This window comes from Tursiops truncatus, chromosome 20, assembly GCF_011762595.2.
Source record: "Tursiops truncatus isolate mTurTru1 chromosome 20, mTurTru1.mat.Y, whole genome shotgun sequence".
NCBI classification, from domain to species: Eukaryota; Metazoa; Chordata; class Mammalia; order Artiodactyla; family Delphinidae; genus Tursiops; species Tursiops truncatus.
Window position 1 is genome coordinate 18120507 of NC_047053.1, and position 14784 is coordinate 18135290.

Sequence of the window (14784 nt, forward strand, 5' to 3'; positions counted from 1 at the left end):
AAAGAACACACAAAAAACTTCCATCTCAGGATTTGTCTGGGGGAGGATGCTGAGGGAGAAAGGAGCCACCTGGTCTGAGAGTTGGGAAAACCTGGGCTCCCACATTAAAAAAAAAAAAAATTCCACCTCCACAGATAAATTACTATTTAGCATTTCCTATCAAGTCAGTAGCAGCTGCTTAAAAGTACCGTACGTACAGTTTCTACTGTAAATATGAAATTATATTTCAAAATATTTGGTTGATAAATCCGAGTGTATAAATGGCCAAGGTGAAACATAACAAAATGAAGTGATTTCTCACATGAGAATCATAGTTATTTATTTAAACAAAGTGGAGCCTTGCCTGTTTTAGTTTGGAATTCAATATTTCAAAAGATCTATTTGGTATGATTGTGCCCAATTCAACTGAATTTAACAAACACAGATTGTCTACCAATGCCAGGCGAGTCTCCAAAACCTGAATTGTGATTATAAAGGACATTTATACCCAACCCCTCAGAGACAGGACACTTGCCCTGTAATCATGCCGTCTTTAAAAGCACCACTCTGAATTATTTACGTGGCTTCTAACTTGGCTCACTGCTCTGTCCCCAGCACCCAGGACTGTACCTGGAAAATGAGACGCACTTAAGTATCTGTGTTATAAATAGGAAATGACTGAAGGAATAACCCTAGCTAGACCCCTAATGTCAAAGATCAGACTGTAGCATCTGAAAGCTGACTTACAGCACACTACAAGTTAGTCCTCAGTAACAGACCAAGGAGAATATGTTAGAAATAAACTAGTCTAAAATAAATATCAGCCAGTAATCTATTTCTTGATGATCTGTGCTTTCTCCAGTTAGTTGGGGGAATCTTACTGTTCTGATTACATAATTTCAGAAGGGACAAAGTCAGAATACAGATTTATTCATGCTAAAAAGTGGCAGTGGGTCATAGATTTATATGGAATTATGGAGGAGCAGAAACGTTGGCCCCTTTCCTTCTGGAAGTGAAGAAGAATGGGGCCTGTTTTTCTTTCAGTTTATGGTTGTTAGACAAGCCTACATTTGTAGGGAACACCTAGGGGTGATGGCGTGTCTCTTCTATGCCAAGTATTACGGCAAACATACTATATGCGAGGCACAGCACAAATGTCGGATAACCACGACTGCCACCAACTATCATGGAGATACGATCTGCTTGTAACATTTTTAGAATGTGAAAAATAGGGACTTAAGAAGGATAACCATTCATTTCAGGAATGAGTTTCCTTGTAACACTAGGATTTCAGCTAGAATTTCTCTGTTTTCAAGAAAGTCACATAGTCGAAAGAACTACAGCAGAGAACACATACTACATTTTTGTAACTGAGGATTACAGTAAAAAGTCAAGGACAAAAGCTATTTTCAGTGCCAGAATTATCAGATGCAGGAGCAAAATCCTAGCACATGAACAAGGACTCTGTATCTATTGGTTATAAATGACATCATGCTTTCTAAAGAATCATGTTCATTTTTCCTACCTCTAGCAAATTGAATAGTCTAGAGCGCCCTCTCCTGGACATTATGATGTCTATCAATCTCGCTATCCTATAAACCAGAAAGGCGGAATTTATCCACAGCAATACATCATTTCATGGATGTTTATGGTCCTTCTCACTTGAGTGGACATTCTTTCAACCCAACATATAAAGTCATTTAATTCTGTCAAACGATGAGGAAAATCTTAATGATCAAAATGAGAGGAAGTTCTCATTATATACACTACCTTTCGGCTGGAAAAATGACCATGTTTGCCCAATTTACTGTTAAGCGCTTCCAGGAACATCTCATCGGTGACTTTGCCGACATTCATGCAGGCGTCATCCAGGATGGCAATGATGCCCCTGTGCTGCTGCTCCACGAGGTCCACGATGATCTGATTGTTGAAGTAATCAATCTGTAGGACACAACAAAGGGGCAATTCCAGAGGGAACGGAAACCAGGAACAGGTGCAACAGCAATGCCTCCATATGTATCAGGAATTTAAGTCACTTTGGCGTCAAAGAGGTGAACAACACTAATGAGGGATAACGCTAAAATGAGCACACATTCTAACAGAGGTTTTTTTTAAAATGTATTTGTGGGGCTTCCCTGGTGGTGCAGTGGTTGAGCATCCGCCTGCCGATGCAGAGGACATGGGCTCGAACCCTGGCCAGGGAAGATCCCACATGTCGAGGAGCAGCTAAGTGCGTGCGCCACAGCTACTGAGCCTGCGCTCTACAGCCCGTGCTCCACAACAAGAGAGGCCACGACAATGAGAAGCCCGCGCACTGCAAGGAAGGGTAGCCCCCGCTACTCTTACAAGAGAAAGCCCGTGCCCAGCAACGAAGACCCAACACAGCCAAAAATAAAAACAAACAAATAAATAAATTTATTTTAAAAAATGTATTTGTGGACTTTTTATCATAAAACATTTTGTCTTAAATGAGTACAGCTCCAGGCAAAAATTATAAAGTAATGTTTCTCCCTTCGCTAACTCTTGTTTTAATCCTGTCTTCATATCCTGCACCTAATCTTATTCATCAGACCCTCAATCTGTTGGCTGTTAACCGCAAGACCCAGATTTCACTAAGTACCAACAAATAACCTTGAGGTATTCATTGATATTGAACTTGATGGAGTTAAGGTGTTTCCGAGAACTTGCATTTTTAGTTACACGGCCCTGGCTGACTAAAAATCCCCAAGAGTATCTCCTTCAGTTTTCCAAAAGTTAAAAAGCACATATGGGTCTAACAGAGGTTTCCAGGGTACAATATAAAAAAATTTAATTCTGAGATATAAGTATCCGTAAAGAATAAGCTTTTCATTTGCTTCCACAAGGCTGAATAAAGTTGTAAATAACTGCATGCTCTCTAGCCACCTCAGCACACACAAGGTCTGTGTAATAATCCTCTTCTACACCTGTCTATTCTGATAGCTGCAGCCTACATACACACAGAAAGCACACATGGCCCTGACTCAGGAAAGCTGTAGTACCTCATTTGAAGACGGGCAGCTTATACATTTTAATCTTGTGTGTTGATGTGTCCCACCTCACTTAGGAGGTACTTGAACTGAGAGTCATCCCCACTACCTTCTGTAAGATCGACACACTCACAATAGAGTATTACTGTGTCTCATGGATCCCTGTTCAATGCTATTTAAAATCCAAGGGCTCGTGCCAGCTATCTGTCTGTGGCTTTCAGCTCCATCCCTAGTCTTGCAAGTCCTCCTCTGTATTCCATGGACTGAAAGTCTGCAAACTGGGTGGCTTTTCTGCAAACTTTGTTTTTTATACTTTTCTGGTTTGTCTAAATCAGTGATTCTCAATAGAGGGTGACTCTGCCGCCCAGGGGCATTTGGCAATGTCTGGAGACATTTTAGGTGGTCGTGACTAGTAGAATGCTGCTGGCATCCAGTGGGAAGAGGCCAGGGATGCTACTAAACATCCTACAAAGCACAGGACAGACTCACAACAGTTATCGGGTCTAAAGTGTTAGTACAGAGATGGAGAAGCCCTGGTCTAAGTATTCACTTTTATTGTGGGCACTTAGTACATTTCTCATTATGGAGAAAAGTTATTTCTATCTTTGGAAAAAATATGCTTAAAATATTCAAAAAGCAGGAACTCTGTATTAATTAACAGCTGAAATCGTAGACTTTGTGACTATGGAATTAAAGATTAAGTCTTTTGTGCCAAGAACAAAAGAATTAAGTTCCCCAAATTCCAACTGTGTAACTAAAAGTGATTAGTCTTTGCTGGAGAGTCCAGCAGCTTCTGGTTCACAGTTTAATGCGGCTTCAAACATTGCTTACAGTCGTGGGTTTCAAACTAGGTTCTTCCAGCAACCTGGTATTCCCAGGAGGTTTCTTAGCGGATGCAGGGGACAAAGAGAGATGAGAGGGGATGGCTCAGGGGCACAGGGCTCTGGGGCTCCCACCCTCACTCCAAATAGAGCAGCTTTGTGCCTGAGAGTCAAGTTCTCAGCACCTAAAAATGACTTGTAAACTTGCACCAAAATCATGTAAAGGCGAATCAATTAGGGAGACAAGACATTATGAATCTCTTGGTGGAAGTTCACATACCACCTATGAAATAGACGGTGATCCCGACACCAGTCAAGACTCTAGATCTAATAACCAATGTACAAGACGTATAAGGAACAGAGAAACAGATTAGGTGACACCTCGGGAACCCCATTAGCAAAATCCAGACAGTGGGAAACTCTAAAGAACAAATGACTTATTCTCTCAACAAAAGATTGCAAGGAAAACAGAGAGAGAGAGAGAGAGAGAGAGAGAGAGAGAGAGAGAGAGAGAGAGAGAGGGAGGGAGGGAGTGAGGGTGGGGAGAGAGAAGAAAAACGATGGATGTTCAAGAGGCGTATCAACCAATCACAGCGTAAGTAACTTATTTGGATCCAAATTCAAACAAACTGTAAAAGCAAAACCAAAAGCTCTAAGACAATTGAGGAAATGTGAAATGTGAACACTGGCTGCATATTTGATGACATTAAGGAATTACTGTTAATTTTTTAGGTGTGATAATGGTGTCGTGCCTATGGTTTTTCATAAAAGTCTTTATCTTTTAGAGAAACACACTGAAATATTTACAGATGAAATAATGTGATGTCTGAGATTTGCTTCAAAATAATCTGGGGGTGGGTGGGGTACAGATGACACAAGACTGGCAATTCCCTGATAACTATTAAAGCTGAGTGATGGGTACAAGGAGTTTATTATATTGTGACCTCCGCTCTTATGTGTGCTTGAAATTTTCCATAATAATTTTTTTTTTAATTAATCACTATGTTCTAAAGTTTGGGGTTTTTAAAGGAAATACTTGCCCAGAATGGAGATCCTAATTTGGGGACCCGGGCTGTATTCAGTAACTATTATTTTGGAGTGAGCTTTCTGTTACCGCTAGGTCATATTTTTCTTGCTTTATTTCACTAAGAATTGTTTTAAAGGGCTTTTGCTCCTTTTTCAGATGCTTGGAATAGTCTCCTGCAACTGTTGACTTTTCCCTTTATCAACTATGCCTGTGGAATTTGATATTCTGATTGTTAAAGGGTATTTTGGACCAGTATCTCTGAACCACATCTGAATAACAAGTTTTATGATTAAGTTTGCTATAAAAACCTAAGCCCCAGCTATAATCGTGTATTATGTTATGCAACAGATTCGTTCTAAGAAAGCTGCGTGTAAACTTAACTGAATTGAATTCCATCTTAAATATGCAATGAGACTTCACTCTTTGAATCAAAACTGTAGGTATTCCTATTAAAAATAATACACCCTTTGCTTTATTTGTAAATATGTAGAATTCATACTACTATACTTGAACAAAATTGTTACAGTATTCTAACATTTAACACACGATGGATGGAAGGCAAAGAAGAAATTTGAAGCAGGAAATCTGGTTATCATACCAGTATCTCCTTTTTCTGAATGAGAGGAGATGGAAAGTAGGAAGATGGGAAGGAATATAAAAGTAATTTAAATACAGCATTTCAAATAGCTTTTTACTGCTTACACTGGATATCAAAATACAAATACGGACTTCATTATCTATACTATTTGGCAAAAGGATAAACACAGAAATTTACGGAAACTCAGAGAAGTTTTTGATTTCTTTATGTCTGTCCTCAAAATTGTTTAAAAATACAAATTTCAAAGAAAATTACAAGGTCCCATTTCTATCGTGAACAGGAGGTCTAACTGTCATGTTTTTAGCTGTGATCTGTGGTATTGCATCCTGCATCAATCATACTGTCTGGCTGTATCTTATCGGGCTAGTGACAAATACAAAGTTCACAGAGAGCCAGGAGAAGAGAGGTGATAACTGTTGTGTGACACAAAGGAAAGTAAATGGAAATCAAAGTTAATACACCTGTTTTCATGCATGGGTTTCAGGGAATATGAACCTCATTAACCAAAGACAATAAAATGCCACTTGGCTTACAAAGTAGGAGAAGAAAAAAGGAGAAATAAGAGCAAAAAAAGAAAGAAGGAAGGGGAAGAAACTCAGTTGGAAGCAAAGTTCAGCCAATTGAAGGCGAAAGTTGCTGCTCTGAATAACTTATAAATGATGCTAAACTCTAACAAATGTGAATCAAAAAACCTATGTGGTACCAGCTGTAAAGTGAACATAAGTTTACTGATTTTCAACTCAGCCTTTTCTGGGCACCAACCAGACTCCGACCAAATTAGAGAAATCCCACCTATCAACCCTGAAAATGAACTGTAATATTTCAATATCCTAAAAAGGAAAGCTAAGGTTTAGGTGTTTCAAGCACCCAAGAAGACCAGCAGGTACCCAAGATGCTAAGAGTTGACGTTATCGTGAACAGTCTGTACGAGTCCACTCACGTGCTTCCAGGGGATCCCTTCCCGCTGGTACTCCTCCTGTTCTTGCTTCAGGACCAGCTGAATAAACAGCTGCTGGAGCTTCTCATTGCAGTAATTGATGCAGAATTGTTCAAAGCTGCAAGAAAAGGAGTCAATTAGGCTCAACCAAACAAACAAAAAACAATAAGGCTTTCAGTACCTTATCCGGTTTACCTGTTGTTGTCGAAGATTTCAAAGCCGTAGATATCCAAGACACCTATAACCGTGTTCTTCCCGTGGATGGTGGTGTCAGAGTTCTTGACCTCAATAATATCATTGATGCGAGAAACAATCCAACAGAAAAGGCGCTCATATATGGCCTGTGATGAAAATGACATCGTAAATTCTTGCCCGTTGGAAATGAGTCCCCTGTTTGGATTTGTGAGGTTTTAAATTCCTATTGAATTAAATTCGTATTGACCTCCTCCTTACCATTTAGCATAGCTGTTAATCCTCTAAGCTGAAAAATGCAGATCATCTGTTTAAAAATTATACGACGTAGCATGATGGTTGGAGTTTTAAAAGATTATTATGGGTCACTACACGTGTTGAATTCCAACAACATTCCTTAGGTGTGTTTCTGTGCCCTGCTAAGACCCATAATTTGCCTACTGCCTCATATAAGTCACTTCATGGCTTTATTTTAATCTCATCAACTATAAAAAGCAGAGAACCAATGAGTCCTATGCCCTATGGATTCGAAATATATAAACATTGATTTATAATGCTAAATAAAGATCTGAGCCAAAAGGCCACCATTTCAAATTCCTTGAGAATCAAATACACAGTCAATGCACAAGGATACACACGCAAACACACACAGGGACAAAGGCACCACACACTCACACACATTCACATCCTGACACACACGTGCACTGCAATGTCACATCTTTAGAAAACCTTTCCTTAACATCTCCCTCCAGCAACCCGCTCTCTTCACCTACACACATCCATACACATCACCTCCATTCCTCCCCTCCCCCTCCCCCCTCTACGCTTCCAGCCACTCCAGTCTTCACGTCTCTCTCATGACTCCACTGAAATGGCTCATCAAGGACCCCAAGCACCTCTATATGGACCCTTTCTTTTTTTTTTTTTTTTTTTTTTTTTTTTTGCGGTACGCGGGCCTCTCACTGCTGTGCTCGCTCCCACTGCGGAGCACAGGCTCCGGAAGCGCAGGCTCAGCGGCCACGGCTCACGGGCCTAGCCGCTCCGCGGCACGCGGGACCCTCCCAGACCGGGGCACGAACCCGCATCCCCTGCATCGGCAGGCAGACCCCCAACCACTGCGCCACCAGGGAAGCCCTGGACCCTTTCTTGTACCTCTACAGGGACATCTTACTCAGATACTCGGCATCACTCAACCCAATTTCCTACTCTCGTCCTGAAACATTCTGCTCTCTGGGATTCGTAATATCACACTTTCTTGTTTGTCAGTTGGTTTTTGGCCATGCCAGGTGGCATGCGGGCACTTAGTTCCCCAACCAGGGATCGAACCCACGCCCCCTGCAGTGGAAGAATGAAGTCTTAACCACTGGACCCGCAGGGAAGTCCTGAATCCGCACTTTCTTAATTTTCCTCTTATTTCACTGGCTGCCCCTCCTCGGCGGCCTTTAGGAGGTCTCCTCCTCTACCTGATCTCTAAAAGCTGGAGCTCTCCCTAGTCCTCTTCTCTTCACTCCCTATCTCCTCCCCTTTAAGTCATTTCGTACAACATTAAAGAATGGTGATATAATATTACCCCTAAATGTATCACCTGAATGCAGACCTCTCCTCTGAGCTCCAGGCTCCCGTGTCTGACTGCCTACCTGACAACACTCTTGGATGTCTCACAGCTGTCTCAAACTTATGTCCTGTCTGGACTATTGATCTTCCCATCTCCTGAAACTGTTCCTACCCAACACTTTTTTTTAATTTAATTAATTATTTTTATTTTTGGCTGCATTGGGTCCTTGTTGCTGCGCACGGGCTTTCTCTAGTTGTGGCGAGCGGGGGCTACTCTTTGTTGCATTGTGCGGGCTTCTCATTGCAATGGCTTCTCTTGTTGAGGAGCACTGGCTCTAGGTGCGCAGAATTCAGTAGTTGTGGCACACGGGCTCAGCAGTTGTGGCTTCGCGGGCTCTAGAGTGCAGGCTCAGTAGTTGTGGTGCACGGGCTTTGTTGCTCTGCAGCATGTGGGATCTTCCCGGACCAGGGCTCGAACCCATGTCCCCTGCATAGTCAGGCAGATTCTCAACCACTGTGCCACCAGGGAAGTCCTTCCTACCCAACTTTTAACCGTAAATAAATAGAAACAGAAACTTGGGGATTCATTCACTCATTAAATGTTTGCTGGGTACTTGCTCTGTGCAGCTTGTGGGAGATACTGTACCAAGTAACAGGAACACTGTCCCTGTCTCCAAGGAGCTCAGGGAGTAGAGTGAAGGAAAATCGCACACACGCGCGCACACACGCACGCACGGATGAGGTGCATGGGATGTGAGGAGACTTCAACCTGTTCAGTGTTCAGAAAGGCCAGGGATGGCTTCTCTGAGAAAGTGGGCTGAGATCAGAAGGATGGTAAGAGTTAACCAGGTGAGGGGGAGAGAAGAACAATCCAGGCAGAGGAAACAGCAGTGCAGAGGCCCTGTGGCTGGAAGGTAAAGGGATAAAGACAACATGTAAGCCTGAGAGAAGTCTAATGTGGTAGAGGGGAGAAACGAGTCTGGAATATGGCAGGAAATGAGACAGGAGAGGTGGGTTGGACCATGTCAGAAATTATCTTTGATTCCATCAGCCCCAGAACAACAGGTCCTGTGGATTTTATTCTCCAGATACAGTCTGTCTCAAATCATCCTCTTTTCCCCATTTCCACTGCTACTTTCTCCGTCCAAGCTGCTATCATCATCCTCCTGGATTACTGAAATATCCTCTTAATTGGTCTCTTTGCTTCCACCCTTGCCCTACCCACTGCTCCATAAGATTCTCATACTAAGGTCAGAGCCATCATTTTAAAAATTCAAACTTGCTGACATTGCCTCTGCTTAAAATATGCCACTCTCCATTGCATTTGGATAAATTCAAATTCCTCTGAAGACTAAAACCCAAGCAAGAGGTTTACAAGAGTAAAAAAATGGAGTATGTAGCAACCTAATCAACCAGCAAACAAGAAAAAGAGAAAATGCAAACTTAGGAAAATAAAATATTTGCCACATGGATAACAGACAATAGGCTAAAGTTATGAGCTCTTACAAATGGACAATAAAAAGATAACAGCCCCAAAGAAAAATGTACAAACATATACCCAAACAATTCTCAGAACAGATGTAAATACTTTACAAAAATAGGAAAAGATGCTCAAATACACTAGCAATGAAAACTAAAGTAACAATGAGGTATCACTGTACACCCAGAAAATCAGTCACTTAAAGCTTCAGATCAGGGTGTCCTTTGACCTGCTCACTCCTGGGAAGCCATCTAACTGAAATAAAAGCACTGGTGTGTAAGGAAAGATGGACAAGAATTTGCAGCGTTGTTTGTAGTGGCAAAAAAAAAGGGAACAAGGTGAATGACATAAGAGGTGGATGGTTAATAAATTATGGTCCCATCACCACACAGACACTAAAACAATGGGTCCACCAATTGGCTTGAAGGAGACTTGCACGAAGCATTATCGAGTGAGGAAAGCAAAACGAAGGGCCACAAAAGGGGCCTGTGCAAGCGAGGGGCCCTGAGCTCCCCAGTCAGTCGGCTTCTGCTTTTCTGAGAATGTTTCTGGCAGCGATGCTCACAGCCATGGGGTGCTGAGACCGTGCTGGTCAAAAAGTACCACTCTGGTTTCAAAAGGCTTAACCTACTTTCCAGGAACGTCTGAACACCTCCTCATAGAATTTCACTAAAAATGAAACTGAGATCAACACCAGGCTGTGAGATAATAGAAAATATACTGGTCTCTGCCCCTGGTTCCCGGCACAGAGCTCTTGAAACCCTTGTAGTCTCCTAAGTGATACGAACACTCGGAGCATCTCTTGTTCTGATGTTTGTCTTGGACCCCATCCCTGACCCGGGGCTCCTAAAACCCTTGTAAATTTCTGAGTGATGAAAGCATTAGGAGCATTTTTACTCTACGGAGGTGACTCTGAGTGCGCTCCTAGCTGGGGGCTGGGCACCAGAAACACCAAGCCATGACTAGAAGCTTGGAATTTCCAGTCCCACCTCTCATCCTCCAGAGAGGGAAGAGGGGCTGGAAATGGAGTTAATAATTGACTGTGCCTACACGAGGACGCTCCATAATATCCCCAAAGTACAGGGTTTGGGAGCTTCCCAGTTGGCGAACACATCCACACATTGGGAGGGTGACGGACGCCAACTCCATGGGGACAGAAGCCCCTGTTCTCGGGACCCTCCCAGACTTTGCCCTGTAGATCTCTTCATCTGGCTGTTGGTCTGTATCCTTTATCATATCCTTTAATAACCGGTAAATGTAAGTAAATGTTTCCCTGAGTTCTGTGAGCCACTCTAGCAATTAATGGAATCCAAGGAGGAGGTTGTTGGTACTTCCCATCTATAGCTGGTTGGTCAGAAGCACAGGTGATAAGCGCGCACGCGCGTGCGTGTGTGTGTGTGTGTGTGTGTGTGTGTGTTGGGGGACAGGCTTGCGGGACTGAGCCCTTACCCTGTGGGATGTGATACTATGATACTATCTCCGGTAGACAGTGTTAGAATCGAGTTAAATTGTAGGACACCCAGCTGGCATCACAGAGAACTGGTGGTGTATGGAAACAACCTCCTCCCCATGATGTTAGAAATTTTGGTACCAGAACCCTCACAAGGCAGACACAGTGCCTTTAAAATCCCACCTTAGCGAAGGCATCCCTGCCGTAGCTGGCTTCCTGTTCTGTGTGTTGCTTGTCGATGATATCACGACCCGTAGCCACCGTCCGGTAAAGGAGGGCTTTCTCAACCATCTCTGTCTTGGTGGACAGCAATTCTGCTATGATAGATACAAGCCTGCCATTTTCAATCAGAGGCGTGTCACCATCCACTACAAACTTTAAATTTCCCTGTATCAGAAGAGAAAAACCAAGACACACCACTTCCAGTGAGATTCTGAAACACGATGTCAGGGATATATTTGCTAGTTTAAGAGAGAATTCCAAGGGACCTTGTTTGGAGCGCCTATTTTCCTAAATACATTAATATCTCAACATATAAAAGCCTAGTGTTTTATGCATTTTTCCTTCTCCAGACACTCATCTATATTTTAATTTTCAGCATATGTTTTTGATGGATGGAAATTTTACATTTTTATGTAGTCAAATCTATGAATCATTTGCTTCAGGGTTTTTCTTTGGTGTTATACTTAGATCATTCCTACTCTGAAGATTTTATGAATATTTAATGCTTTCTTCTATTCCTCATACAGCTATTCTTACACTTAAGCTTTTTATCCACCAGAATGTATGTTGGTATGTGGTGTAAAGTAAGAATTTAACTTTATTTTTTCAGATGGTTAGTTGCTCTGACACCATTGATTGAATAGTCTAGCTTTTCCTCCTGATTTGAAATATCACCTTTACTACATATTAATTCCCACCAAGTTTTTGAGTCCGTTTATATTCCACTCATTCAATAAGCAATAAATACTTATTAGCCACCTACCAAGTGTCCAGCACATGAACTAATCTGCTGATTACTCTGGTGCTGAATTTATGCAGCAAGTTTTAAAGTACTGTGGCTTTTACTATCATTTTAAACCTGGTGGAATTAGTCGTGCCTCCTCTCCCCTGCTCCCCCTACCCTACTACTCTAACACATTTTATTCGACCTTCTTACATGTTTATTGTTCTAGGTAAATTCTAGAATCATTACATCAACTGAAAGACAAAATTCCTCTTTGGATTCTGAAGGATTATTGTAGCAGCGTATTTATAAACTAGTTGAAAGAATGAGACAATTTAGAATGTTAAAGTCTTCCTAGTCAGGAACATTTAAGAGATTGTTTATATACTGCTATATAATATTTTTCATATAGGTCCTGTGTACTTCTGATTCACTTAAGAGTTAAATCTCGCCACAGGAAAGCGAAAGGTCGTTTTTATTCCAGACTTGTATCCATGTTGTCACTCATTTACTACCAGGTTACATGTTCATTATGTTTTCAACATCTCTAATCATATAGACAGTAATGAAAGGACTCTGACTGATGGTTCTTTACTTCTAAGGTTGGTGTGATGTGTGGAAAATAACCTGTGCATAAGTGGGCCAGGGTGGTCCGTGGTGTTGGCTGCAATGAACTGGATGTGCTTTTAAACCAGTCATTTCCAGTCTATAAAATGAGATCGCCAAAATTCTAGTTCTAGAAATCTATGATTCTATGTTTCAAATGCCTTTAGAAATTTGCTCTGTTCAAGAGATTTTAGCTTATCCCACTGATGGTCCCATCACTGCTGAACCCTTTTACCTTTGAAATTAACCAGTTCGAAGTCTGACATACCAGGAAGGCAGTGAACGAACTAAGGCCACAGTCTCAAAACCCACGGTGGCTTGGAAAATCCCTCATATTATTAGAACACGTAGGAGGAAACTACAGATAGAGTAAATTTCTTCAAAATGTCAGAGGAATTTTCTCTACATAAATTACTTTTTACAAAACCCCAAACCTTCTGAAATAACATCCTAGTCCCACAGGGAGGTGCGAAGAATTCTGAAAGGCGTCCCCACTCACCAAGTGAAGAATAGTACCCAAAATTTTATACACTGTTTGAATCTCCTCGGGCTGGAAGCCAATGACTTTCATGGCGTCGGCTACTACCTTGAATTCTGCAGCATCATTGATAGACGACTAGGAATGAAAACAGGAAACTGAGGTCACAGACACTGCATGTGAGCATTAACATCCAAAAACTATGAGACTAAATTCAAGCGTAGCCAAGGTCTTGATGCCTTTGGAGTACGTCATTGAAGGGATGATGGGTATTCAAAGAAAATAAAAATGGTTTCGGGGGTAGAAACATAACGCAGCACCCACAGTGCCCAACTGTGAGAGTCGCCGTCACCTAAGACAAGCACGAGGAACACTTCTGGAAACTTCGGTGAGGAAGCAAGCCCTGAGCTGGCTCAGAGAAGCTCCAGGATGAGTGGAGGAAGTGGCATGAGATGTGAAACCACAAATGGAAACTCTTGACTGACGGAGCCTCCGAGACATACGCCTGGCTACCTACTGTCGTCTGTGGCTTTCTGTTCCACAATTAGTCTTGTCCTGGCTGGAAACGACACTCCCACGCGTGTACGGTCAGGCTTTCTACTCCACGGGTGGGGAAGAGCAGGCCTCCCAAAGCCAAGGGGCCTGCCTTGATCATTCAGCAAGCTAGGAAATGGTCTGGGACTATCACGTCACTTTTTCAGGCATTCAACAAACATTCAGCAAGTCAGATCTTTAAATGGCACAGAAGTGCTGCTGCAGAATAAATGTCTGTCCCCCAACCCCCAAATTCGTATGTTGAAATCCTAGCCCCCAAGGTGATGGTGTTAGGAGGTGGGGTCTCTGGGAGGTGATTAGGTCTTGGGGGTGAAGCCCTTACGATGGGATTGGCACCCATATAGAAGAGACCCCAGAGATCCCTCGGTCCTTCTGCCCTGTGAGGACACAGCAAGCAAGCACCACCTTTGAACCAGGAAGCGTGCGTTGACTCTGCAGGTGCCTTGATCTTGGACCTCCCGGCCTCCAGAATTGTGAAAATCAACTTCTGTTGTGTATAAGGCACCCCAGGTTATGGTATTTCTGTTGTAGCAGCCCAGCCAGATCAAGGCGGGAGTTCAAAGATAAATCGCCTGCCTTGAGGATCTGCAGCCCTCAGGTTGGAAATACACGTGTGTCAATAAAATTTACAATAAAGCAACGGTAACTGCCTATCTTAGCAGTTTTCCCAAAGCAGCATCTGCGCAGGGCCTGATCTCTTCCTTGGTGAGTTTCTGCTCTGGCCGGGACACAGACACCTGGCCTGATGCTCACCTGCTAAGGAAGAGCACAGGGAAGATTCCCCTCTGCCTGATGAGCACGTGTTCCTCTAACGTCCAGGACACGACCAGGCAAGCTCTTCCCCCTCCCAGCTCTCTGAGTGAGACGGTCAACCTCGTAAAGTCTCAATTTCCTCGTGGGCACGATGGGCATAATAATACCTTTCTTACAGGGTTGTTGTGGGAATGGAAGGAGAACTTATATAAAGCACCTCCCTAGTTCCTAGCACAAAAAAAGCACTTGAGTATCAGACATTACTATTATTAGATGCTGCAACCATGTCGAAACTGCAAAGAAACCAGACACAAAGTCTACGTGCCCTCCTGAGGACAACTGTCAGCTGCTTACCTGACAGGCATTCCCCAGCCCCACCTCTTTCTTGTCGATAGAGCCC

The 14784-nt window shown here is 42.7% G+C and overlaps 1 protein-coding gene across 5 annotated transcripts in view; it reads right to left on the minus strand.

Annotated features, from left to right (window-relative positions):
- MYO1D (myosin ID) overlaps window positions 1-14784 on the minus strand; it is a 350471-nt gene that overhangs the window by 224987 nt on the left and 110700 nt on the right. For all 5 annotated transcript variants that reach the window (XM_019927106.3, XM_019927108.3, XM_019927107.3 and 2 more), the window contains exons 7-11: window positions 13098-13214; window positions 11230-11433; window positions 6566-6711; window positions 6374-6488; window positions 1750-1920 (exon numbers count right to left, since the gene is read on the minus strand). In XM_019927106.3, coding sequence (XP_019782665.1) covers window positions 1750-1920; window positions 6374-6488; window positions 6566-6711; window positions 11230-11433; window positions 13098-13214 — 753 coding nt within the window. The remainder of the gene's footprint in view (window positions 1-1749; window positions 1921-6373; window positions 6489-6565; window positions 6712-11229; window positions 11434-13097; window positions 13215-14784) is intronic.